At 47.8% G+C, this 27,567-nt stretch overlaps 1 protein-coding gene across 2 annotated transcripts in view; it reads right to left on the bottom strand.

Moving 5' to 3' along the window:
• Positions 1 to 475: 475 nt before the first annotated feature.
• Positions 476 to 27,567, bottom strand: part of TMEM178B (transmembrane protein 178B) — a 410,618-nt gene continuing 383,526 nt past the window's right edge. Inside the window, exons 4-5 of one of the 2 annotated variants that reach the window (XR_006059714.2) lie at positions 9,701 to 10,750; positions 476 to 9,432 (exon numbers count right to left, since the gene is read on the bottom strand). Coding sequence is in view for 1 of the 2 variants with exons in the window: in XM_042248929.2 (XP_042104863.1) it covers positions 10,500 to 10,750 (251 nt within the window). In the remaining variant the exon portion in view is untranslated. Of the gene's footprint in view, positions 10,751 to 27,567 lie in introns of both variants that reach the window. The other variant, XM_042248929.2, reaches the window with a different exon arrangement.

Genomic DNA, 27,567 nt, shown 5'->3' with positions numbered 1-27,567 from the left:
CCCATCTAGGGAAGATGTCCTCCCCAGGGGTGAGCTAGAAACATTTAAAAGGCACATGGGTGGAAAAGAACTGGAATTCTAAGGTGGGATAGGGATGATGAAAACTGTTAAGAGAAATTTCTCTCCTTACTAAGCTAAGAAATAGGATGGCAAGTTAAAATGTAACCAGTAATTTGAGCATCTCATAAAGCCTCTAAAAAAATGTTATGAATGTCAACACTAGGAGAAAAAGAACAATAGTTTCCTGGTTTTTCTCTGAATCCCTCCCCATGCCCCAGCCAATGTGAAAAGCATGTGCCTTTGGCTTACACGTGCTTGAAATGTTCACTGTCTATTTCCTTCAGGATTACAGTTTTCAGTCTGTTACCTACATGAGTCATTTAATTTTTTTCCTCGTACAACGCCTGAGGGAGAACCATCATTTACCATCCAAGAGCACAGGGTCGACCCCTCTTCCCCAAGCAGACACAATCACTTAAAACACACAACATGATCTTCTTTATTTAATTGTTTAATCAGTTTACATTCCACAACTGACAGGTTATTTATTTTTATTTTTTCCATGAACAAGTCATTTAATTACCACTTTTTTTTTCTTCAATCGATGGAAATACAGTATTTCTGCCAAATTCAAAAAAGAAAATTGCAAGATGCAGTCAGTGTCAGAAGTCCCCAAATGCTCTCTGCTTCCTCAGTTCTTGCAAAGTCACAGGAACCTGGCAATTTCCCTTTTCATCCCACCCCTCCCACATCCCTGTTAAATTCACCTCTCAGAATAGCACAATAGTTTTGAGATCTGGTTTGGATCACCTTTCCTGTAATTAATTAACTATGAGAAGGAACAGACAGTACAATAGATCTGATAAGATGTAGCATTCTTGTTAAGAGTAAACGACACATATTCACATCGTATCAGAACAAAATAACATAATATTTAATCTTATTTTAGCACCAATAACCACAGGAATTGCTACCTCCGAGGGCAGAGGTGATGTTGGAATCCTGCAGAACACATCACACCTTGTCTAACCAATCAGAAAGCACTATGCAAATTAAAGGTAAATCAATGTCTATTGACTGAGCAATAATCTGGTGGACCAGAAACACTCCAGGTGTTTTGAGAGTTTTGTCAGCTATGGTCCCTGTCTAATGATCAAATATAAAACATACTCACCGAATCAGCTCATTCTCTTTTGCTCAGTAACACAGGGCTCAGAATGTGGTATTTTAAATGAACCCAACCATGTCATATTGGGTCTTCTAAATGCTTTGAGAACGCCCAGGGGTTGTTTGCTTGCATTTTATTCTGTACTTGGCACTAAAGATCTCGCTTCTTGTCTCCACCCCCAAAGAGGTTTCTTCAAATCTAAGGAAGGCCTCCAGGCAGGGAAGAGAGGTGGGCAATAGTGGACCCTGAGTCCCAAAGTAAGGGACAGTGTGTCATTGCCACCTCCTAGGAGACCCAGTCTGCCTGTGGCCACTGCTCTTTTCACTGCTCTTTTAGCATTTAAGGAAAGTAAGGGGTTGAGAAAACAGCTCTGAATGTTGGTGAGATGCTATTAGCAGGTGACTGGACCAGGCGACAAGAGGTTGTGGAGATCTTTGTTCCTGACAAAGAAAAGGTCCGCCTGGTCCTCTCTCCACCCTCAGATAAAGGGCGTCTAGATAAAGGATAAGTTAGAGCTCCTATAGCTGAAAAAAGTGACTTGCTTTGTGGCTTCTAGAACTCTGATGGGTCATCTGGGGCTGTGTCCAAGGGTAGCACTTACCCTCTGGGCCAGATGTGACGTGTTTGACAAGCAGCAGTCCTCTCCTCGGCTAGGATGGCAGCCTGGACATCACTCCTGGGCTTTCTACTCAGGGCCATCACAGATCTCCAGCCTATTAGCCATGAGGTCTGAGTGACTCATAGGTGAGGGGGGATTCCAACTCCTAACCGAGAGTCTAAATCTTTGCTGTCTTATATATGGTAGCTGGTGGCCTCCTGGGGTTACTGAGCCCTGGAAATGTAGCTGGTCCAAACTGATGTGTTTTCTAAGAGCAAAATTCACATCAAATTTTGAAGACTTCATTTGGAAAAAAATATAAAGAACATCAAATAGCTCAGTAATTTTTATACCAAGTCCATGTTGAAATGTTATTTTTTGATTCCATGTTGAAATGATACTTTTTTTTTATATATATGTTGGGTTAAAACAGGTATTAAAATTAATCTCATCTGTTTCTTTGGACTTTTAAAAATGGGGCCACTGGGATATTTAAGATGGCATATGGTGCTTGCATTGTATTGTATCTGCTGGACAGCACTGCCCCCAGAGATGGCCACTGAACCATCAGAGAGCAGAAAGGTTTGGATTGATAGTACCATGGAGGAGGAAGGGTTAGGTCACTGGCCAAGCTTGGTGTGAATCCCGCCCCTGAAGCAGCTAGTCTTCTCAGCCCTAGGGGAAGGCAGCTCTTTGTATTATAGGATTACCTGCCCATGTTCCTCTTTCCTACTTCCTCTTCGGGGTGCCCAGCCTTTTGGGGACCCTTCTCTGCTGCCATGCTGAGGATGCTCTGTGATTCTGCCATTTCCTCCTCCAAAAGTTTTATCTTACCTCTACCGCCACCCACCCCACCCCTGCTTGCCCTCCGCCTCTCCCCTCCCCTCCCACCAAGGCTTTCATTGTTCTGATTCGATCGCATCCTGAGCCAGACCCCCTGCTTCCGACAGTAGCCACCAGGTTGGTAGAGTAAGTCATAGATTACAAAGCAATTCACACACATCATCTCCTTTGAGACTCTTCCTCCTACTGACAGCTCTCTGTCAGTAACAATAGTAAAATGAGATCGTTAGAGTGGGTGGAAAGGTGTCTGAGAATGAAAAGGTAGATAAAAGGCTTTGGACTCTGAGCACAAACTGGCTGTTAGCTTGAGGTTACTTTCCGAGGAGTGAAAGCGTGGGGCGAGAGCAGCAAGGAGGGACTCTCGAATGTACCTCCCACAGTAAGCGCGCTCCAGCATGGGTTCGAAGACTTTCCCAAAATAGCAGCAGGATGGCCAAGGTGACTGGGTGCCCCAGGAGCCCTGGAAGCCCCCCTGTTTGGCTGAGAGGACGCAGAGACAACGGTGAGGTAACAAGATTCGCCCAAGGCCCTGAGAGAGCCCGTGACAAAGCAATTAAAACCACCCCCGGATCGGGTCTCTGTGTTGACCTTCGCGATAACCTTCACCTTCACACTTGGATGACTTACTTTTACTTTTCAGAAAATGCATTTCACTTGAAAGGCCCAAACCTTTCAAACAGAGAGTTCCAAGCAGACACTCGTGACTGTCAGAGAAACAACCAGGAAAAAACCAAAACAAAAAACAACCTCCTGGGCCAGTGGCTTCCCTGCCTTGGAATCCCACCCCGAGTGGGGTTTCCGGGCAGTCCACGTAAGTCCTCAGAAAACTGAGGGCTACAGCAACGCATCTGTCTAGTCTCAATTCCCTCCACGCTATTTTCAGTTTCCATTTTTATTTGTACATTTTTACAGATAGTCTTGAATAGCAAAACAGTCACACCATGGGTGGAGATGGGGAAAGAGGAGGAGGAGTTATGAAAGCTCTGTATGTGAAAGGCAGATTTATAGTCACAGCGACACAGACACACGGATACACTCAGGCCAGGAAAGGTCTAAGGTGACCCAGAGAGGAAGGGAAACGCTTAGCCAGGAGGGGACAGAGGGACGCAGAGGTCCCCGAGGAGTGAACACCCAGTCCTTGCAAGTGAAGAGCAGGGGTGGCAGTTGCTGAGCTTGGTGTCTAGCAGAGTGAGGCCAGGTTTGAGTTACAGCTCTGGGACCCCCGTGCTGATACCCAGTTTTCTGTTTCTCAGTGGTGAACACACACCCCCTGCGGTTGGGTGGTTCCTCCATCCCTGGCTGGGCTCCAACCATATTGGGAGCAATGAATGACTCAGCTTTCCCTTACAGGTGGTCTCATCGTAACACTGTAAGCTGATCCCCTGCAAAGCAGAAAGCATGCTGACCCTTTGGGAAATGTAATCTTTCCTTGTTTAGAACCTAGGATTGAGTTTTTCCCCAACAGGATCGAGCCCAGAACAACTCCCAGTGAATGCATCATAAGAACCTATCAGAACCCATGTGCTTCTGACAAAGCCATCTTCTTCACCAACTGACCAGAGAAAGATCCCAGTGGCTTAACACTCATTCCCATCTTCAACTTAAAAGACCATTAGAATGTTTCAGAAATCTGATGTGTTCCCAACCCCTTGGGCAAGGACAGTGAGAATTATTAATGCTAGGAGAATGGTAAAAAAAAAAAAAAAAAGGGCATTGAATATGCATCTTGGTTAACAGTTAACTGTTTTAGCTCATATATGCTGTTTTCTACATATGGTTTACTTATTTCATCACCTCTGGGAATAATAAAGAGGGATTAAGAGTGCTCTTGGCAAAGCTGACTTTGGATAAAAGGAAGGAAGCCTGAGAGTGGGTAAATTAAGGAGCCGACTTCTCTGAGGAACCTGGATGACTGAATAAAATCCACATGCTTAAGTTAGTACCACCTGTTGAGCAGCGGTCCTCCCATTCTAGGTTTTCCTTTCTGCAGTGAAGCTCAGAAACTACATGGAAGAATTCCATTCAGTGGGGGCTTGACTGCTGTAGGAGAATCTGAACAGTGTGTACTTTATATGACACTTCTGGTTTGCAAACCACTTTGGTCACCCTTAATATACCATGAGGTAAAGTGTTATCACTATCCTCATTTTGTGGATGAGGAAGTTCAAGTATGGAGAATACACAGTGCCCAGAGTCACCAATCATTTCAGCACAGAACTGAAGTGAGATGAACAGTAACTGCCTTAGACAAGTGTAGCTGAATTAGCGACTCACTCTGGCTTCAGTACTCCTATATCTATCATTAGATTGAGATGGCACTCCAAAAGAAAAGAAATAGAAAAAAAAAAAAAAAAAAGAAGAAAGAAATCACAAAGTAGGAAGCCTTTAGCTCTGTTCTACACTGCCCCTAAGCTCTGGCATTGAGCTGCTTCAAAGGCCTGTTTGCTACCTCTGGGGGCTCAAAGCCCTATGCTCTCATTGCCTTGAACACAGGCTCAGCTCCACATGACCCCATGGACTGTATCCTGCCAGGCTCTTCTGTCCATGGAATTTTCCAGGCAAGAATACTGGAGTGGGTTGCCATTCCCTTCTCCAGGGGAACTTCCAGACCCAGGGATCAAACCTGGGTCTCCTGCATTGGAGGCAGATTTTTGATCATCTGAGCCACTAGGGAAGCCCTCAACTCCACACAGACCAGTATGACTCTGTAGTCACGGGCTGCACCCCAGGCTCCAATTGCCAACCCAGAGACACCACCGATTGGGCAGGTATCGGGGCTATGGCCATTATGATGTCTCACAGACATGGAATTATGAACAACCTTCTAGGACTTTTTTCTTTTGTATTTTATTTTTCTAATTTTCTACAATGGGTAAGTGTTATTCAGGAAGAAAAAAAGTCAAATAGCCAATAACAATGGAGTCTAAGAACTAACAATGTTTAAGAAACATTTTGCCCCAGGGAGACATCAATGGAAAGAGGGAAAACCCAGCCCACCAAGGTGACTGTGTTGAGGGGCATCTGGAGCTTCTGTGACCATCGATTCAAGGGGGCTGATTTAAAACTCTGTCCCCTTACTCAGTTACATAGCAGCTGGAAGACAGCACAGAAGCCAACCCAGCTGTTATGCACCAACTACTTCTATCTGCGGTCAAATCACCCCATGGCTCATCATTCTGCCCTGGAAAGGGCTGGACGAGTCCCTGGGAAAGACTGGTCCCTGGAGCAGAGGAAACATACTTTGAAGAACAGCTTCTCTTTAGTTACAAGAAGCAAGCAAACATCCTTCACAAATCACACCAAAGATGACCAGAGTGTTCTTCCTACTCCTTCCCTCCCCAGATACTTGAAAATCAGTTCACTAATGCTCTCATCACTGACTTAATGGACATGAGTTTGACCAAGCTCCGGGAGTTGGTAATGGACAGGGAAGCCTGGCGTGCTGCAGTTCATGGGGTGGCAAAGAATCAGACATGACTGAATGACTGAACTGAACTGAATGCATTCAGAATAATCCAGGTGAAGAGTCCATTCTAAATGCCTCTGGCTGATGTACTTGATTTCACGTCCCTGAATCTGACTCAGGTAGGCAGCTTTGGAGCCCTAAGCAGCCCATCCTCCCACTAAATCAGGACAACTACATGCAGTTCTTTAATCTCAGACCTCTCATTGTGATTGTGGGTGAATATTAAGATGTACAGCCCAGACTCAGAGTCTCAGGGCACCTTCTTCCCTCATTAAAGGAAAGGCAAGCATTGGTAGGAGGAACCGCTCACTCCCAACCAGAGAATATACCCAAATGGCACCAAGGCCCAGGGTGCCACATAAAGACATGTGAAGCAGGAAGGCTTTGTCTTGATATGGTGGAGTCACTGAGTCTTTGTGACATTGTGATCCCTGAAATGAAAAAGGTCTAGTTCTTAAAAGGCTGGGGCTTGCAGGAGGATTGAAGCTGGAACAGGTACACTAGAAATTTCCTTATACTTTGATGCCAGGGAAACACAGAACTCATGAAACCTACAGCCCCAACAAACAAGGAGTGGGGTGGGGGCGGGGGCTGCTTGGAGCATATGAGCCTCTCTAAAGACACATTCCTTAATTACTTAGTTGATTGAAGTTGATGCAGAGGGAAAGGGGAAGTGAGTAGAGAGAAGGGAATAGCAAACAGAAGAAGAAACCAAAACTCTCAAGATGGGGAGAGAAAGAACTAGGACCCTTTCCAGGCAGGCACCCCACTTTCCTGAATCCCCAGGGTCATAGGGCAAGGAACAGAAGCAGAAATAGGTCCTGGGATCAAGGTTGACTTGCATGGAGCTCAGAACACATACACAGTATAGGCTTTGTCTATACATCTGTAGGGAATTCGACCTTGATCTGGGGTGTGGGCTGGTGGGTAAGGCTGCTGACCATGAAACCCACCAGAGGGTTGGGTCTTACTCTGACCTGGGGTGAGCAGGGTCTGAGCTAAAGAGGCTCGCAGATTGAGCCTCCTCCTTCCTCTCTTCCTGGTCTTCCTCCTCAGCCCTCACAGCATGACAGCTTCAGTAGGAGCTTGGGGTGGTATGTCTTCATCTGGGATCCAGTCCCTATGCTGGAGGGATCGAGGTCATCAGGGCGGTTCTCCCACAGCCAGGACTGGCCACCTGCCCAGGGCTTCCATCCTGTCTGTGTGGCCAGGCCTTTCCTGGCCCCGAGCAGACGCAGAACCAGGGTGTGTGCGTCTGTACCTTTCTGGCCCCGTGACCAAGAAAGCAGGTCCAAGCTCCTGCTCTGCTGATGGTGAGCTGAGCCCAGGTGGTTTCCTTCTTTCCTAGGAGTTCTCCTAACATTTTAGGGACACTTCAAACGGATGCAGCAGGCTATGTTAAAGGTCTGTTATAAAGATGACCTGATGCAAAGAGCCAACTCATTGGAAAAGACCCTGATGCTGGGAAAGATTGAGGGCAGGAGGAGAAGGGGGCAACAGAGGATGAGATGGTTGGATGGCATCACTGACTCAGTGGACATGAGTTTGAGCAAACTCTGGGAGACAGTGAAGGACAGGGGAGCCTGGTGCGCTGCAGTCCATGGGGTCACAAAGAGTCGGACACCACTCAGCGACTCAACAACAGCAATAAAGATGAGCAGTCAGAGAGAGTGCTGGCAAGCACAGGATTTAAAAAAAAGGGGTATGAATCACAGGTTGGTGAACAGTACTGGTTCCTTAAGAAAAGTTACTTAAGAAGAATTTAAGTGACTGTTTACAAATTGCCCTGTTTGGAATTTCTTTCTCCATTTTTCCACAACTGGGAACTAGCTGAAGTTCGAATCTGGTCACAAGCCCTGTGATCTGGTCACAGACAAGCCCTCTGCCCCAAACGAAGGCTGGTGGCCCCCACCTCTCCCTGCAGGTGGACCCCAGCCCAGAGGCCTGGAAGCGAGGCACGGGTCTCTCAATCTGAGATACTTCCCCTTACTTTTCCTCAAGCCCAAGTACGCCTTTCCCCTGAAGTGGGAAATTGAACTTTTCAAAGAAAATTATTTTTTAAAAATTTCCTAAACAATTGAAACACTGGGTTCTCCTGAAAATTCTCTCCTTTCTCATAGAATAAATCCTCTGTTTTTAAAAGTCATCCTTAGAGGTACAATTGGGAACTAACAGCATTTCCCGCCAGGTCGTCTCCCAGCACCCCACGCACAGGGCACTCACACGTGAGCCTTTGTGAGGAAGCTGACCCGTGTCGCTAGCAAGGAAGTCTTGAGTAGTACACCCAGATCTGTGTCCAGGTGTGCATTGACACAAATGTACACAAAATGCACCAGAGATACACACACACAGAGACCCACACTCACACCCATCCGCGCATGTCAGATGCCCTATTTGGACGCGAATTGCACACACACATACACACACAGTCAATAAGAGCAGATGAGGAGAGAGGCAGGACTTAGAGCCTGGTGGGTGGAAGAGTGAGAAAGGAAATGGTTCATAGGTGGGGGAAGGGGGGAGCTGGAGAGGAGATGGGGCAGAAGACAGGGAGATGAAACAGAGGGCACGACTGGGGGGAAGGCTGCTGAGTGAGAGGCAAAGTGCCCAGAGCACATTCAGTTATGAAACAACTGAATCCTCGGCTATGCGGTGGACCCATGGCTGGACTGCTCGGGGAAGTCACTCTTTGCCTACCAGGGCTGCTCGGGCCCTGTGGGGTCACCGAGGTGACCACTGGCTGCTGCTGCCCACTCCTGCCAGCAGATCCCGTCCCCATAGCTTTCACAACCCTCTGGCCGACATCACAGCTCGCCAACACCTGCAGTGCCAACGTGCTCCACCAAGCCTGGGACACTGGGCTGGACCGAGGCCACCTCTGCTTGGATGCTAGCCATCACAATGGTGATTTGGGGATTCATGGCCTTGAATATCAAGAGGGAAAGGACGAAGATGGCAAGAGTCAAGAGTTCTCTGTGAATTTACACAATATCATACAAATTGGAGCCCATGGGACATGGCGGCTCTCTCTGCATGGGACCCATTTTCTCTCCTCTGTACAGAGGTCACCCCTAGCAAAGGGGTGGATGTCCAGTGACAAAGGACAGCTTCCGTGATGGGAAGGGAAAGGTCTCGTTTGGTGTACGGACTTTATCCAGCGGTAACTGAGGCCACTCCCCTTCTCCCTCTTGATCTGTGCTCCCTTCTTTGCTCACGGCTTGTGTGCCCAGATGTGTCTTGAACTTCCAAAGTTAGGGGCTGAGTCCCGTGGCATCCCAGCCCCGAGATGTGCAGCACCACAGGTCCTCTGCCCAGTGCTTGCGTTCTTGGTTCTGCCCTCGGGGAATTTCAGCTGCACTAAAAATAATAGAAAAATGCAACACAAATGATAGAAATCCCACACTCAGAAAACACAGACGCGCACACACACAGCAGGGATGTCAAGCTGCAGAACTGGCACCCACAGAGGCCCACCTTGTTCCTGGGGCCTCCATCCTGGGCCAGGAAACCACCGCAAATGATAGACAACAGTCATGATCCAGCAGTATTTTTAAAAGGTGATAAGGAAAAAAAGGAAACCATCCAAAGTTGTTGCACACATACATGCACGCATACACACACACACCAGAGGTTACTCCAAGGCTCCGATCTGCCCAGGGAGCGCAGGTTGGGTTCAGGGCTGGGCAGCCTCTTGTTTAACTGGGTGTAAGGCAGCTGGAAGGTAAGACTGGGCTTTCTGAGCATCCACGGAAGTGTCCTTTCATTGATGTGGGTCTTGCCTCTCAGCACGGCGTTCTCTCCCCATTCCCACCTCCGGAACTTCATCCAAAAGTTTGGCAGCAGAGAGAAAACTTCCTTTTGGTGTGTTTTCTCTTCCACTTTCTGGTGTGTCGCTGGTCGGCCAGGAAGGAAATCAGAACAGGAAGAGCAGGAGAAGAAAATGGTTCTGGAAATGGCCTCGAAGAACTGGTTACATTCTATGAACTAAGGGCGTTGTTTCTCTGCGATATGATCGGGGTTGGGGTGGTGTCCCGTCCTGTCAGCTCAGGGGAGGGCATTTTCTTGTCTACATCTGTGCCACCCTGGGCCACAGGCACCATCTCTTCCCAGCCTCCCCCCTCCATGCCCCCGTCCTTGCGAGTGGTGGGAATTGGGACCCTGTCTTTGAGGGGTGATGCTCACGCTGTCCTCAAGAAACCACGGAGTCAGAAGTTACGGATCGATGGAAGAGCCACGTGAGGGGAACGCCTTCCCCCATCTCGGTGATGAGGCGACACAGAGTCCGGCGAGGTGTGGGTGCCTGAGCCGACCCCCACTCTGCCTTGGCACTGGCATTGTCTTGATTGAGCTTTGTCATATATATGTATATTATATATATATTTATATATATATATGTGTGTGGGTGTGAGTATGGGCTGCTTGTTTTAGCACACTGTCCCGTTCTCGGGTCTGGATTTGGGGCAGTTGGTCCTCGGGACAGGTTGGACAGAAGGGGCCAAGGTACAGAAGAATCCCGAGATCAGAGTGAGGCCCAGGCCCCCCCACGCACAGAACATGGACCATCCGTAGCCATGGCTGATGTCGTCGGGGAGTCCGTACAGGTAGCGGGGGTAACGTGACAGCTCAAAGTTGATCCCGGCCACACAGGTGCACAGTGAGATGATGCAGAAAGTTCCTGGAGGGGGAGGGGAGACACAGGGGAGGGGGGAGGGGCAGCAGAGAAGGTGAGGGGAAGGAGAGGAAGAGAGAGAGAAGGGAGGTTTATTACATTTTTAAATTTTCTTGAATAAGAAAAATGAAAAGATGCAGGTTAAGGGTAACCTGCTGACGAGATCGATATTTGGAAACATTCACAGAGAGGGGAATAGTATCAAGGCTGCCTCACGCTCTGATAACTGCCTGGTTTTGGACAAACTCAGGACGTCTCTCTTTTGGGAGAATCCTAACCATAAATCACAGGCCAGTTTGTGTAGGGTGAAGTAAAGCAGAAGAGCATTCAGTTCATTTTTCAAGAGCATTTAAAATTCATTGTCTTTCTTTGGAGATGCAGAAAACACCCCCTTCTCTACTTCTTTAGAGAGAAAAACATCTTTATTCCTTTCTTTTCCACATACAACGTCTTATACAACATTGGGTTTTCCTTTAATCCGTTTACCAACCAGTCGTCCAAATCCTGGAAGCCTTTTCCCGTAAGACAACATTCACCAAAGTGTTTTCCGTGGAACACCAAGCCTAGGAGAAAACTGCTTTACAACGAAGCAGAGGCAGTAACTCTGGGAAACTTTGTACGTGACTTCTCACCCACGAAGATGCATAATCCACAGTCAAGTGAGTTAACCTGTCCAACTTAGTCTTACGAGGTATTTCACAAATTTATTTTATGATGCTCCTTAAAACAAAACCAAAACATATTGCTTAGGAACTTTCCTCATGGTCTAATGGCTAACACTCCACACTTCCAATGCAGGGGGCCTGCATTCAATCCCTGGTCAGGGAACTAGATCCCACAGGCCCCAACTAAAAATCCCATATGCTGCAACTAAGACTCGACACAGCCAAATAGAAGACAAAACAAACCAACCAAAAAAACTCAAGAAAAACAAAGACAAACAAGAAAGCCATTGCTCATATTAACCTCCAGCGAGAAGGCTGCTACAAGAGACAGAACGTTATCAAAGAGAATCCCAAGCCCACTTTTAGCCAACAGAGATGTGATGTACCGCAAATGAGTTCAAGAGCTTTTCTTGATATTCCCTGTGTCTTGTTTTCTCTGTCACTGCAGATGGGACAGTAAAAGCTTGAAGAAATACGCAACGTTTGGGAAGGCTAGCTGGGGCTGATAGTACTGCAGGGGCCCAAGCACTTTAGTGGCGGTGATCTGCGTTTCCAAAGGTCACTAAGTCAGGAGCAGAGCAGAGGGCAGTGTAGAGGCAGGGAGTCCAGGGAGGACCCTGCTGTGTCAAGAGGAGAAAGGAGGAAGGCGCAGGCCAGGACTGATTTGCTGTTTAGTGGATGATGGTTGGTAGAGGCAGCTAAAAGCAAAGCAGTGCGTCAGAGGGGACTTGGCATAAATGAAACTGTGTGTGTGGGAAGTATGTAGGTGTATGTGTTTGTCTGTGTAGCAACAGCCATCATGTACAAACACATACGGTACCATCACTCCTTAGAAAAACAATGGTCCCAAACTTGGGGGCTTACAAAGCACCCAGGGTCCCTCCTGCTCTGCCCTGGGGTTCAGACAGAATTCTAAGTGGGTGCCCAGAGTGGATTACATCTCACCCCAGAACCTCTGAATTAGAATCTTGAGGGCCAGGATGGGGCGCTTTCCTTTTCAAAAGTTCCTCAGGTGATTTCTGTTGATCAGCCTAGCGAGGAGACCCTGTGTGAGGCAGAGGTTCTGTGTATAACACTGAGACATGGATCCAGGTGAGGGAAGAAGCAGAGGGGGTGAGGGAAGGAGACAGTGATGGGCTGGGAGAGCCAGAGCTGGAGAAGGCTCCATTTTGACACCAGTTTTCAAGAATCCAAATTCTTGAATGCTTGGGCCTCAAGTACGCATTCAATTTCTGGTTTAGAAACCTGGTATGCATGACATTGTTTACTAAAATTTAGATTTAGGAAAAGAAGTGAGGGAGAGAGAGAGACCGCATGTGTGTGTATGAGCGTGTGTGCACGCTGAGTTCAAGTCTGAGCTGCCTTTGGGATGTTGAGGCTCTTGGGACCACGGGTTTGGGGCCTGGTAAAAATTTCTGAGCTAGAGACATGGACTGAGTCAACATCTTGTAAATCGAAGCTCTGGATGTGACTGAAGTCACCCAAGAGCTCTCTATAAACTGTACCTACACAGGATACTTTACAAAAGGGAGATGTTTCTTCTCATCAACTGGGGCGTAGTCCTGCTGATTAAGTCCAGTGATCTGTTCTGGGAGAGAAGGTCGACCTCAAGAAAATTGATCTTGACCTTATGATCTTCGCAAGTTGCCAATAGCTGGTAAAACTTGAGGGACACTATTTTAAGGGTGTTCTGCAAGCAGAGATGGGAACACCAGACCACCTTACCTGCCTCCTGAAAAACCTGTATGCAGATAAAGAAGCAACAGTTAGAACTGGACGTGGAACAACAGACTGGTTAAAAATTGGGAAAGGAGTATATTGAGGCTATATATTGTCACCCTGGTTATATGACTTGTATGCAGAGTACATCATTCAAAATGCTGGGCTGGATGAATCACAAACTGGAATCAAGATTGCTGGGAGAAATATCAACAACCTCAGATTTGCAGATGATACCACTCTAATGGCAGAAGGCAAAGAGGAACTAAAGAGTCTTGATGAAGGTGAAAGGAGAGTGAAACAGGTGGCTTAAAACTCAACATTCAAAAGGTTAAGATCATGGTATCCAGTTCCATTACTTCATGGCAAATACATGGGGGAAAAGTGGAAACTATGGCAGATTTTGTTTTCTTGGGCTCCAAAATCACTGCAGATTGTAACCACAGACATGAAAATAAAAGATGCTTGCTCCTTGGAAGAAAAGCTATGACCAACCTAGACAGCATATTAAAAAGCAGAGATATTACTTTGCCAACAAAGGTCTGTATAGTCAAAGCTATGGTTTTTCCAGTAGTCATGTACAGATGTGAGAGTTGGACCATAAAGAAAGCTGAGCGCCAAAGAATTGATGCTTTTGAATTGTGGTGCTGGAAAAGACTTTTGAGAGTCCCTTGGACTCCAGGGAGATCGAACCAGTCAATCCTAAAGGAAATTAATCCCTGAATATTCATTGGAAGGACCAATGCTGGAGCTCCGAAACTTTGGTCACCTCATGTGAAGAGCCAACTCATTGGAAAAGATTCTGATGCTGGGAAAGATTGAGGGCAGGAGGAGAAGGGGACAACAGAGGATGAGATGGTTGGATGGCATCAATGACTCAATGGACATGAGTTTGAGCAAGCTCCAGGAGATACAGGAGAACAGAGGAGCCTGGCATGCTGCAGCCATAGGGTCGCAAAGAGACAGACATGACTTAGCAACTTAACAACAACAGCTGCAAGCAGACTGGACAGGACAGAAAGAATGTGGTTGATAAATCAAGACCTAATGACTTAATTACCACATAGACCTAATTACCTACCAATTGGACATGGCCCATTTTGTTGATAACATACATGTTATTGCTAAGCTGCTAAGTCACTTCAGTCGTGTCCAACTCTGTGCGACCCCATAGACAGTAGCCCACCAGGCTTACCTACATCTTATTGCTATGTTAATAGGATTAGTTAGGGTATCTTCCTGCCTTCACGTCATGTCAGTTGTTCTGTGACTTGGCAACCTTTAAAAATTTCTGTGGTTTGTTAGCTTTTGTCAATATTCCCATAGGTGGGAAAAAACTGCGGGCTCTCACTCAAGATGGTCCATTACGCAGGTCATCTGTGCAACCTGTGGAGAAGTCCTGTGTGACAAAATGGGAAGAGGTGGGGAAGGATCTGTCAGCCCCCACAGACACGGGTGAGAAATTATATTTTTATGTGCTTCTGCAATTCTAAATTCAAGTTTGGAAAGATGTGCATTAATAACTGGAAATACAACCAAGTAGGCACCTGGTGGGTCCTCGGTTAACAGACTGAACGCAGGACATGTTGCCGCTGCTATTCTGATAGCTGAGATAACAATGTACTTTGATGGAGTCCCAGAGTGTCTGTGGGCTAACAGGCCCAGATGGGCAAGGACCTGCCAGACTCAGTGTCCTAAGGTGATGAGTCCAACTCTCAGACGGGTGGGCCTGCAACCAGCTAGGGAGGGTGCGGTACAGAACTTCCCCCCCACCCCCCGGCGCCACCACCACCAACTCCCTGGGGTTCTCTGGGAAACTCACAGAGATTCTAAATGTCTCTGCTAGAAAACACACCTCAAATAAAGGGCGAGTGCTTCCCTGGTGGCTCAGAAGGTAAAGAATCTGCCTGCAATGCAGGAGACCCAGGTTCAATCATTGGGTGGGCAAGATCCCCTGGAGAAGAGAATGGCAACCCACACCGGTATTCTTGCCTGGAGAATCCCATGGACAGAGGAGCCTGGCAGGCTACACTCCATGGGCTTGCAAAGAGTTGGACATGACTGAGCAATTGAAACACACACACACACACACACACACACACACATACACACACACACATAGATGTTACAGCAGTGGGGATCACAGCCTCTTTCCATTCACCCAAACACAGTGGTGCTTTGGGTAAATAATGAAACCTTCCTCTCACACAAGGAGCGGGCTCCAGCCTGGGTTATCTTATTTCTCAGGAGCACTTTCTGACTGATTAGTGAGGATCCAAGAAAGGCAAACGTTCTAATGCATGGTCACATTTTCTCAATAATTTCCCCCATGTCTTGGGGTTTGAGCCTAATTCCAATCAGACTGTAACACTAATTACAGTCACAGTTACCAATTAAGTGAAAAGAACTAGCCGAGCCCTTCCCTTGGGAGCAAGGCTCCACTGTGTACCCAGAGCTGGCTGCGACACTGGCCGGGCAAGGAGGGACAGCAGAAGTGCAGCTGCCAGATCTAAGGGACGTCAAGCCTGGGGAAGGCAGGTTAGCTGCGATGAGGCGGAAGGAAGGGAACATTCCTGTGGCTGCGGGCCCCACGGTGTGCCCGACAGCTGATCAGCAAACCTCTGTTGAACTTCTCTGTTTGTACCAAGCATTATGCTGGATGTTAGAGGGATAAAAGGGAGAATAAGATAGGATCGCTGTTCTTGAGAATTCTTAATTAAATCTAAAATAAAAAGATGATGAAAAAAAATCTTATAATCTCATTGGGGATAGGAGACAGACGTAAATGAAAAGCTGAGGATGAAGTGGAAATAGCGCCAGACGGAGGATTAAAGGGCCTGAGTTTAGCATCCGCTCTGAACAGTTGGTACCCTCATTGGTAAATCAGGGAGCTGGAGCAGATAGCTAGAAGGTCCCTCCTATATCGAGTCATCTTTAGGAAAAGAAGGAAAAATACCCAGAAGTAAATGGTGAGACAACTATGCTGGGCCAGGGGAGGTTTCCCAGAGGAATCAGGGTCTTGAAGAAGGAGCAGGGTGTCTGCAGGCAGTAAACAGAAGGGGGTCCTCACCTGGCCTAGACAGCATCCTTCCTTCAGTCCCAGCACCCCAGGGTCCTGGTCTCTAAGCCTGAGTTGAGAAGGCATGTCTGCATCCCATTCCCATCACGCCTCTGACTTCTGAAATGCTCACCGCCGTCCTTCCTGCCAGGCTTTCATCACTTCCCACTGAACCTCTGTAGCAGATCAGTGATGCCCCACCTTCTTCTTCCAGCCATATATTAAAAAATTTAAATCCCACCTCTTTACCCTGCCTGTATGGCCTCACCTGGGTGGATGCTTCCTACCTCCTTGACCTCATCTCTCAGCTTGACCCCCCCGAGTCCCAGTACGCTGGTCATAGGAGAAAACATTCTGTGACTTAAACAGGCTAAGCCTGTCCTCACCCCAGGGCCTGTGCCCTTGCTGTTCTCTCACTAAAATGGCATTCTTCTTGAGATCTTCTGGGGTCTCAACTCCAGTTCCATCCTCTCAGAGAGACCCTTTCTGGCCCTCTCCTAAAGCAGTCCCTCCTCCAGGGATTTTCAAACCATGTGCCACGGCAGTGCCTCTGGAGCTGCCCCTGGGAAGCAAGAGGGAGTAAAAGAGACTCCCAGCCCTCTCTCCTCCCTTTGGCCAGGACGAGCCCTGCTCTGATCTGTTTCCATGTGAAGTTTCATTTGATCTAAACATTTTTGAAAAGCACTAACCTTGTCCATTCACAAGGGGCCTGTAAGGTCTGTCATTATAGGAACTGTGCTTTGGACAGCAAAGTTCAATGTCCCTTCTATTAGTTTCAAGTCCATGCCTTTGGCAGAAATAGCTAATCAATCTCAACCCTCATTCCTGCTGGTCCTGGAAGGGGCCTCAGACTCTTACTCAGCCATGCCCTCCAGGCGGCCGACCCTAATTGGTCAGTTGCAGCTAGTCAAAAGAAGAAATGAAATCTAATTACCCTTCCGGCAACAAGACTCTCACTCATTTGGACTCAGAGTTCAGGGAGCCCAGTTAGATGAGAACACCACCACCCCCAGATTCCCACAGCCTGGCAGGTGGTGCTAACAAGACTTGCTGACACAGATGGGTCCTCCAGACCTCTCTAGAGTCCCTCCTCACAAATTCCACCTGCGGACGGGAAGGCAGGACCAAGGGGTGTAACGGTGACCTCTGTAAACATAAATGCTTGCTCTTGATTCACACACAGTATCTGCTTCCCTGGATGGCAAGCCCCACCTGGAGCATGATCAGGAATCACACCCACAATGTCACCTGGCAACCTATGGCCTGGCCCCGGTCACTCTTGTCTGCTGGTCCCGCCAGCATCTGGCTGGAAGGGGAGAGGATGGGATCACCACATCGTGCCTCCAGTCCCCTTAGCATCCCCACTCTAGACACAGATAAGGCTTAGTGAGGGTGAGACAGAGGAAACAGCTTTCATGTCCAGACGGCCGACTCCTGTTTCAATACCAAGTACAGCTTTCTCACCACCCTCTTCGCTGTGCAGCCATCTCTAATTAATGGCTCTCTGATCGCCAGATACCAGATTCTAGCTTTCTCCCTACTTTTAGTTTCCTGGCTGTTTGACAACTTCTTCCTGCTAGGCTGTCTCTTCTCTGCGTTTCCAAGCTGTCCCTCGATCCAAGCTTGGTCCCCTCTCCCTCGAGGTCCCTCTCTATTTCCTCCTTTGTCTTCTCAGGCTTGGGCCTCCCCCAGTTCTCCTTGGACCCCACATCCTTTCTGGCCACTTCACCCACTCCTCCAACTTGAACCACTACCAGAACATGACTGAGTCATAGGATTATATACTAGTCTGTGGTAGCACACATTATGCAAAGATGTGTCTTAATCCCCAGGGGACATGTATGTTCCAGGTACTTGCTTGGCTACACAGATCCCCAGTGCTTCCTCCATAATCTTTAAGTTTCTGACTTTTTTTCTTTCAAAGTCCTTCTTCCTTAGCAGGGTGATAAACCATCCCAGCTTGTCTGGGAGTTGTTGGGTAGAGGGTGTGTCCCTGGGAAGTCTGAGTTCTGGTCCTAAAATGAGAAAGACCTGGGCTAAGTGGGACACACTGGTCACCCTTCCTACAGGTTCCCTCCTGCCCTGCACCCTAGGACCCATCAGTGATGGGTCTGACTACAACAATAAATCCTCGCTTGTAAGTTGTGTGTGTGTGCTAAGTTGCTTCAGTTCAGTTCAGTCGCTCAGTCGTGTCTGACTCTTTGCGACCCCATGAATCGCAGCACGCCAGGCCTCCCTGTCCATCACCAACTCCCAGAGTTCACTCAGATTCACGTCCATCGAGTCAGTGATGCCATCCAGCCATCTCATCCTCGGTCGTCCCCTTCTCCTTCTGCCCCTAATCCCTCCCACCATCAGAGTCTTTTCCAATGAGTCAACTCTTCGCATGAGGTGGCCAAAGTACTGGAGTTTCAGCTTTAGCATCAGTCCTTCCAAAGAACACCCAGGACTGATCTCCTTCAGAATGGACTGGTTGGATCTCCTTGCAGTCCAAGGGACTCTCAAGAGTCTTCTCCAACACCACAGTTCAAAAGCATCAATTCTTTGGCGCTCAGCCTTCTTCACAGTCCAACTCTCACATCCATACATGACCACAGGAAAAACCATAGCCTTGACTAGATGCACCTTAGTCAGCAAAGTAATGTCTCTGCTTTTGAATATGCTATCTAGGTTGGTCATAACTTTCCTTCACATCTGCAGTGATTTTGGAGCCCCCCCAAATAAAGTCTGACACTGTTTCCACTGTTTCCCCATCTATTTCCCATGAAGTGATGGGACCGGATGCCATGATCTTCATTTTCTGAATGTTGAGCATTCTTTGGGACCCTATGGACTGTCGCCCACCAGGCTCCTCTGTCCACAGAATTCTCTAGGCAAGAATACTGGAGTGGGTTGCCATGCCCTCCTCCAGAGGATCATCCTAACCCAGGGATTGAACATGTGTCTCTTAAGTCTCCTACATTGGCAAGTGGGTTCTTTACCACTAGCGCCACCTGGGACTCCTCATTTGTTAAGTTACAGAAAATCTAATGCCTGAAGCACAGAAACTTGGATCTCTGGATGGGTTGCCATGTTAAGAAATGCCAGACTGGGAGATCATTGTTTTGGGGCAGTTAATTCTCTTGCAGCCGTGAAATGTCACCAGGGAGCACTTATTCTGCAGCCCCCAAATGGTTTGAACCCAGTACCACCCGGAAGGCTGATAACTAGGGTATTTTTAAGCTGATATTCAGAGCTCTGGCATCACCTTCTGCTCAGGCCACTTCGGAGCAGTGGCTGCAGGTATGTAAGGCGGCTGGGATGGGGCTTCCTGTGCAGCAGCTGCTTTAGCATACACAGGAGGAGAGAGGAGAACACTCCAGGGATTGTCAGAGAAGCCTCAGCAAGAACCCCACAGCCATGGACCCTGTGGAGAAATAGCACTGAAATTGCAGCCTCGGGCCAGGCAGTGGAAGTGCTCTTACTAATTCAAGTAGCCATCGCCTAGGAAACCGAGGGCCTGGTGAAGGTTCTCTCAGGAATGCAGGGTGGTCTCATACTGTGTGCACAGGCATTTTTCCCAAATAGCTATTCCTTCTGTGACCAAGTTGCATCCAAAATTTCACTGGAGTAGAATTTCTGCAGCTTTCCAGGGCCAGAAATCCATCTGGGTGACATTTTCTGCTCTTGGGATAAGGAGTGACATGTATCCCTGACCCCTATCGGGCGCCTTGTTGCTATGGCACTCAGAGCACCTCTGTCCTGACCCCAGTCTGTGCCGATGTGCCCTTGTAGGCATGTGTGTCAAGGAGGTCAGGGAGCAGCCCAAGTCCTCCCTAAGACCTTCCCCCTTCCGCCCCTCTCTGATCTGGAAATCCGTAAAAAAGCAAATCAGCAAACAGAAGAAGATTCCCTCCTCCTCTCACCGTGCTCTGCATCCTGGGAAGCTGATGTACACAAACCCTTCCTCTGCTTAGATGAAACGCCTCAGCAGCATTTGGCTCTCGAGAGCGCTTTATAGCTTTGCTCAGACCTGCATGGAATATAAATCACTGCTGAATTATATACCATTGCGTCAGCATCAGCCAGCAGGCAGGTCACATGGGGCTTTACAGCCAAGGTGCCTTCGAGGTTCACTGGGATGAGGCAGGGGGTGGTGACAGGCTCCGAGGGAGAGCGCACTGCAGGGGATGGGGCCCTGAGTTAGGACAGCACGATCCATCGTTCTCCACACCCTGCAGTTGCTCTGGGCAGAGTCGCCGCACGAATGCCACCACACCCCCGGGGCAAGCAGCGTCTGGATCCCCGGGGCTGTGTCTGCACGGTGCAAGGCTGGTCTCCATCCAGGCATGATGGTGCCACAGTCATCCACATCCCCAACTCAAGAGACGAAAGGGACTGGCTGGTTCAGCTGGGTTGCCATTGGCTGTAAAGAAAAGTTTCTACATTCCTGTAATATGACTTGGAGCTTCATTCCATGGTTTTTCTGTATCTCCAGGGTGGCCACCAAATCTGGAAACACAGGGGTCATGGACTGAATCGTATCCTCATAAATTATTGAAGACTTAATCCCTCAATATTTCAGAATGTGACTGTATTTGGAGATAGGGCTGTTGAAGAGCTAATTAGGTTAAAATGAGGCTCTTAGGGTGGGTCGTCAGCCAATCTGGGTACTAGTAGTAAAGAATCCTCCTGCCAGTGCAGGAGACGGGGGTTTGATCCCTGGGTAGGGAAGCTGAGCTAGAGAAGGAAATGGCAACCCACTCCAGTCTTCTGGCCTGGGAAATCCCAGTCCATGGGGTCAAAAGAGTTGGACGCAACTGAGTGCCAGCACCAGGCGTAAGCCATTGTGGCTGGAGTCTTTGTAAGAAGAGATTAGGACATACAAAGAGACACCAGACAGCCACGTGCACAAAGTGAAGACCACGGAAGAGCGGCAAGAGGGAGGCCGTCCGCAGGGCTAGGAGGGAGGCCTCAGAGACCTTGATCCTGGACTTCCAGCTTCCAGAATTGTGTGAAAATGAATTTCTCTTGTTTAAGCTACCCAGTGTGTGGGTTTTTTTTTGTTGTTGCTGTTGTTTTGGCAGCACGTGTCATCTGATACAACATGCCTGCTAAATCGCTTCAGTGGTGTCTGACTCTTTGTGACCCTGTGGACTCTAGCCCATCAGGCTCCTCTGTCTCTGATACAACAGGTGAATATATAATAATTGGTCTATTAACAGAATGTCTACTATACACGATAAAATAAGGCTATGTTATCAGACTTGGGCTTCCCTTGTAGCTCAGTCGGTAAAGAATCTGCCTGCAGTGTAGGAGACCTGGGTTCAATCCCTGTGCCGGGGAGATCCCCTGGAGAAGGAAATGGCAACCCACTCCAGTATCCTTGCCTGGAAAATCTCATGGACAGAGGAGCCTGGTGGGCAGCAGTCCATGGGGTCGCAAAGAGTTGGGCATGACTGAGTGACTAACACTTACTTACTTACCAGGCTTGATGGCCACCCAGTAGCTGAAAAAGGTGTCTAAACCCAGCCATGCAAAATGATAGCTGCTGGGCATCACGTGGATTCTTTTCCATCTTGTCTCCCTCATCTAGGTGTTGATATTTACTCCTAGTCAATCCCATCAAAACACTTATTCTTCTGGGTGTATGTTAGATTTGATCACAAGTTCACTGGTGACCTCTACACCCAAGACAGAGCCTTTTCTTTCTTGGGAAGAGAGTGTCAGTGGGTTCAAATGTCAGGATGGGAACTGACGAAGGCCAGACCACCACTGTCCCGTCTCCTAGACTGGACTCTGCCATTTCCACCCTCTGACCGGTCTGCACAGAGTCCTAGCAGCTGTCCTGGCCCTTTTCCTTCATGGCCCAATCTAAGTCCCGAATCTCCCAGGAAGTCTTCTCTGAGTGTGCCTGGCATGAGACGGTCCACATTTGTTTCAGAATCCTTGAAACATTTTCGGTCCGGAACAGGCAATCCGACGATTAGCTATAGGAACCTTCTCTTGTTCCCTGTTTTAGCTTCTGTTCAGCTGCACTGTAACTTCCTCCAGAGCTGGCAGGGCAGCAACGTCTCCTTTTGTATTACACACGGCTCTGTGCAGTTAATCCATATCACTGGAGGAAACAGCTATGGAACTTTTAAGTGAAAATATGGACTTGGAAAGACAGAAGGGAATAAAAGAGATACCATGGCTGGCCCTCCCACTCTCCTTTCTCCTAAATCATTTTGTGGATGGTGAAGTGTGTGTGTGTGTGTATGTGTGTGCGTGCGTGTGCATGCCCACACATGTCTGTGCCTACCTACTTTGTGTTTCAGTGGGTACCTTGGATTTCAGGAAGCATTTTTATTTCTATAGAAATTCAGCCTCAGAATAATACCCTCTCTGCAGGATTATTTTGCAGAGCCATAATAATAAATGTGGAAAAGCTTAGAGAAGTTAAAATTGCTTTCTATAGGTAAGGTATAATATTAGAAAGGGAAAACTTTAAGTAAGGGCGAAGAAAAATTGTTCTGAAGGACAAGAAAATTTATGCTCGCCGCTTTTCATCTCCATCACCCGCTCCATTCTCTCCCGGCCCCGCCGAAGGGCAAGTGCTAAACTGGGGAGCGCTTGTTCTCAGCAGAGACCAGACAAAGTGCTCACTCACAACCCTTAGTTTTGTGCACTTTGTTGGAACTCAAACCATGGGATCTGGAAGATCTCAGAATACAGTCCTGAGACCCATCTTGGTAAGAGAACTTTTCTTGGGGCTCAGAGCGGTTTCAAATCCACCAGGGGTTACATCCTGACATTGGTGGGTTTGCAGCGAAGCTTGTGCTCAACCAGGAGGGGTAAAAGGAAGCAGCCCTCACAGAAGGGTTGGAAATTGCTAGGTGACATGAGGTGGGAAGCTTTTATGAGTGCTATAGAAGCTCTGACCCTGGTTTCTCTGGAATACAAAGGCAGCATTTATAGCTATCCCATTTACTAAATTATAAAATTCATTTATTAAACACCTATTGCCTAAGGGACTGAGAGAGCTATATCTTGCTGTTTTTAGTCTACACAGAACACTTTCCCTTCTTTCTTCTTTTTTTTTTTTTTTAAAGTATTTATTTATTTGGCTGCACCAGGACTTAGTTGCAGCATGTGGGATCTAGCTCCCCGACCAGGGATTGAACCTGGGTTCCCTGCACTGGGAGCATGGGGTCTTAGCCACTGGACTACCAGGCAAGTGCCCCTTCTTTCTTCTTTTGTTAAAACATCACCACCATTCTTTCTCCCAAGGAAGCCATTCTGTGATCAAAATGATTAAATTCAGGCAGATGCACTTGACTTAAGCCAAGCCTCAGTTTTTGTATCTTCTGTACCTCTTGAAGTTGCTGCGAGGTTACATATATTTACACAAATCATATATTTACAAATCCCATAAATTATGTAATTCATAAAAGTTATGACCAACCTAGATAGCATATTCAAAAGCAGAGACATTACTTTGCCAACAAAGGTCCGTCTAGTCAAGGCTATAGGTTTTCCAGTAGTCATGTATGGATATGAGAGTTGGACTGTGAAGAAGGCTGAGCGCCAAAGAATTGATGCTTTTGAACTGTGGTGTTGGAGAAGACTCTTGAGAGTCCCTTGGACTGCAAGGAGATCCAACCAGTCCATTCTGAAGGAGATCGGTCCTGGGTGTTCTTTGGAAGGACTGATGCTAAAGCTGAAACTCCAGTACTTTGGCCACCTCATGCGAAGAGGTGACTCATTGGAAAAGACTCTGATGCTGGGGGCAGGAGGAGAAGGGGACGACAGAGGATGAGATGGCTGGATGGCATCACTGACTCAATGGACATGAGTCTGAGTGAACTCCGGGAGGTGGTGATGGACAGGGAGGCCTGGCGTGCTGCGATTCATGGGGTGGCAAAGAGTCGGACAAGACTGAGCAACTGAACTGAACTAAACTGAACTGAATTCAAAATTAAATAATCTGCTGAAGGTTCCAAGGTATAAGGAACAGAGCAAATACCTGGTTTTGTTGTAAAGCCTCAAACTATTTGACTGTGGAAACACCCAAGAACTATTCATCACAATGGCTTCCATTGGCCCCCTTAAAAAACAGCATCCTCCATGAGAAGCAACCACTGGCCCACTCCACTCTTGCCCACTGGCCTTGGATATTCCACGCCTCAAAGAGTGAAAAGTTGGGAAGATCCGAGTCTGGTGGTCTGTGGTGAGCTATGAGCTTTCCAAATAAGACAGGAAGGAGAGTTCTAGAGGGGGAAATGAAGCAAGAGTACAGCATCACCTTTTTCTCAATGTGAATCTTTGCAGCTTCCTATCCATCTGGGCCTTGGTTCAGAGCTGAGAATTAGTGGATCCAACTGGCTTCTTAACTAGACTGAGAGTGGCGTCCACAGCTGTGCAGAAAGGAACATTCTCAAGCTGTGAATAGTGAGCTTCCAAGCGGAAGGCCACTTAGAACATGCCATCTTCCTGCTCCTGCTTCTCTTTCCTCCTCTTTTCTTTCTTAGCCAGTGCCTTCTGGCGGACAACAATGGTCCACAGAGCAAACTTTGAGAACCTCTAGAGCAGACGGCAATCCTGCCCTGGGTTTCTGGCTGGGGACAATGCTGAAGGCATATGAAGCCTCCCGCAGGCCATCTCGGATACTATACTTCTCTGGCCACTGTGCCAGTCATCGTCCTAAGTAGACACAAGAGAAAGCCCCATCTCCACACCCCCATCCCGCCTCACCACCCCCTCCCACCCCCCGGGCCAGCATGAAGCCCAGTACAAACTGATCTTTCATTATGTTTGAGTCACTGTCTTGGTCATCATGAGACTCTCCTGGCCCACCCAGAGGTCCCCCAGGGTCAGCCCACACCAGCTTCCTGGGAGAAGACCTGCGACCGACCAGGATATAGCTTCGTGGAAAGACAACTCCATCAAGAATCAGAAAACCCAGGTTCTGGTTCCATTCTTTCCCAAGAAGTGGATTAAATCACCTCATCTCCCTTGGCTATGATCTCCTTGAACACAGAATACAGGGGGTAGACCAGATCTCTAAGATTCTTCTGATTAAGTGATCCTGTGACTCTAGGTATTGGGACAAAAAGGTACCATTCTCTTTGAATTGTTCTAGGACTTGCTGTCATTTATTTTGTCAGACATGAGCCACCTGGAGAGAAGATGCTGGTTCTCACTTCCTGACATGCACAGAAGGGCTGGTGGAATGAAACCATTAGATGTCATTATTTGCCATCAGTGTGCATATGAGGCTAAGCTCGGAATGGCCTTGATTCGAAACGGAGAAGGATAGGGACCCAGCTGTTTAAGTGTCTGGAAGAAATTGGCCCTCTGGCTTCTGCCCTATCTGATCCAAGCCAATGCCATGATAGTTAGTAGAAGAAGAGAGAGGCTTGGGGTGGCAGCAGAAGATCAGGAGAGCCTGCCACCTGGCTTGGTTTATGTTTCCACATGCATGGCACATCTGTCAGCTTGGCTTGGCCCTCCCTTGAGACGCAAATCTGTACCCAAGTGATTTGGGCACGCGAACACATATATAGCTTTCTATGAATCAAACACTTATTTGTACTATTTATAATATGATGGGCTTCCCTGGTAGCTCAGCCAGGTAAAGAATCTGCCTGCAATGCAGAAGACCCCAGTTCAGTTCCTGGGTCGGGAAGATCCTCTGGAGAAGGGATAGGCTACCTATTCCAGTACTCTTGAGCTTCCCTGGTGGCTTGGCTGGTAAAGAATCTGCCTGCAATGTGGGAGGCCTGGGTTTGATCCCTAGATTGGGAAGATCCCCTGGAGAAGGGAACAGCTACCCAGTCCAGTATTCTGGCCTGGAGACTTCCATACAGTCAATGCGGTTCACAAAGAGTTGGATACGGTTGAGCAACTTTCACTTTTCACTTTCACATAATATGCTAGGCATTGTTCTAAAAGCTTTAGAAATGGTAGTTCTTTGAATCCTCAAAGCAAAACCTTATGAGGTTTAGAAAGGGAAAGTAAGACATAGAGAGGTTAAGTAAATTGCCCCAGATAGCACAGCTGCTACGTACTGGAGCCAGGATTCAAATCCATGCTTTTGCCACTTGTTTCCTCTCATTCCAGCTCTTTCATGTGCATGGGTATCATCTCTGGAGCTGGACTGTAAGCAGTGTAAGCAGAGAAGCTCTTCTCTTCCCCAACAGGACCCTATACATGGTGGTGATTAAGTAAGATTTATCTCCTAGATGGTAAGATTGGGAGAAGAGGGCCTATCATTATCAAAATGGCCATAAGGAGGTTCTGGGTGATCCTCAGACTCATGGCTTAGTTAATAAAAATCTCATGGCTGACTTCTCCAGATAATTACGAAAACCAATCACAGTCCACATATAACTTCACTCTGGTCTATGTTGGGCCGAAGGGTGACTTCCTTTAGAGGGACATGAGTTTTCCATGAGGATCAGGATGTTTTGGTTGAGAAAGGAAAGGAATCAAGATCTAGAACATCAACTCTCTTTCAATAAGACTTTTGGTAGCTTCCCAGGAGGCCAGAAACCAAACCCAGTGGGCAGAGTTACCTGGTGGTCAGAAGCCCCAGAGGAGCTCAGTGGAGCCCCGCCCATCAGCAGGCTTCTCCCTGCAGTGCTGCTGGCTTGCGAGCAAGCCTGTGCCTGGCAACCCTTTCAGCGCCACTTGTGTCTGGGAGACTTGGGCAACAGTCCTCATTTACCCCTCTTCATTTTCTGAGTTCAAACTCTGATGAGAAGAAAGTACCATAAAGAAGGTAGAGAGGACAGAAGATATCAGCTTTTTTACTGTTAAGGCAAGTATGGCGACTGTGGCTTGGCTCCTGGCCACCATCAAGCTCAGTAATACTTTCCCCCGCTAGGCTGACATTTTAGGATAGTTTCCCTAGGGAATGTTTGGTTCTGCAGAGAGATACACTCACCCAGAAGTGACTCACACTGGTGGGCCAGAAAAAGAAAGAAAAATAGGCCTCCAGTGTGGCCTCCTGATGCTGGCCTGGGTGGTGGGCCTTGATTCTGGGAATGCTGGCCATGAAAGAGGCCAAGCAAAAGTAGACTACCCAGATGCTGCTGGGCCCAGGAGCTCAGCCTCCTCTGGCAACCTCACCAATCGGAAGTCAGTCACCTCTTCTCCTTTAGGAAGCAGGGCCTTAACAGGTAGAATTGAAGGGATTTCCCTGGTGGTCCAGTGGTTAAAACTCTGTGTTCTCAATGCAGGGGGCCCAGGCTCCATCCCTGGTCAGGGAACTAGATCCCACATGTCAGAACTAAGAGTCTGCATGCCACAACTAAAGATTTCACATGCCATAACTAAGACCCACCACGGCCAAATAAATAAATAAATAAATAAATAAATAAAAGGTAGAGTTGGTCTTCTAAACAGAGGAGAGAAGT

This window comes from Ovis aries, chromosome 4, assembly GCF_016772045.2.
Source record: "Ovis aries strain OAR_USU_Benz2616 breed Rambouillet chromosome 4, ARS-UI_Ramb_v3.0, whole genome shotgun sequence".
Taxonomy (NCBI): Eukaryota; Metazoa; Chordata; class Mammalia; order Artiodactyla; family Bovidae; genus Ovis; species Ovis aries.
The sequence above is the reverse complement of the archived record's forward strand: the minus strand, read 5'-3'. Positions and strand labels throughout refer to the sequence as shown.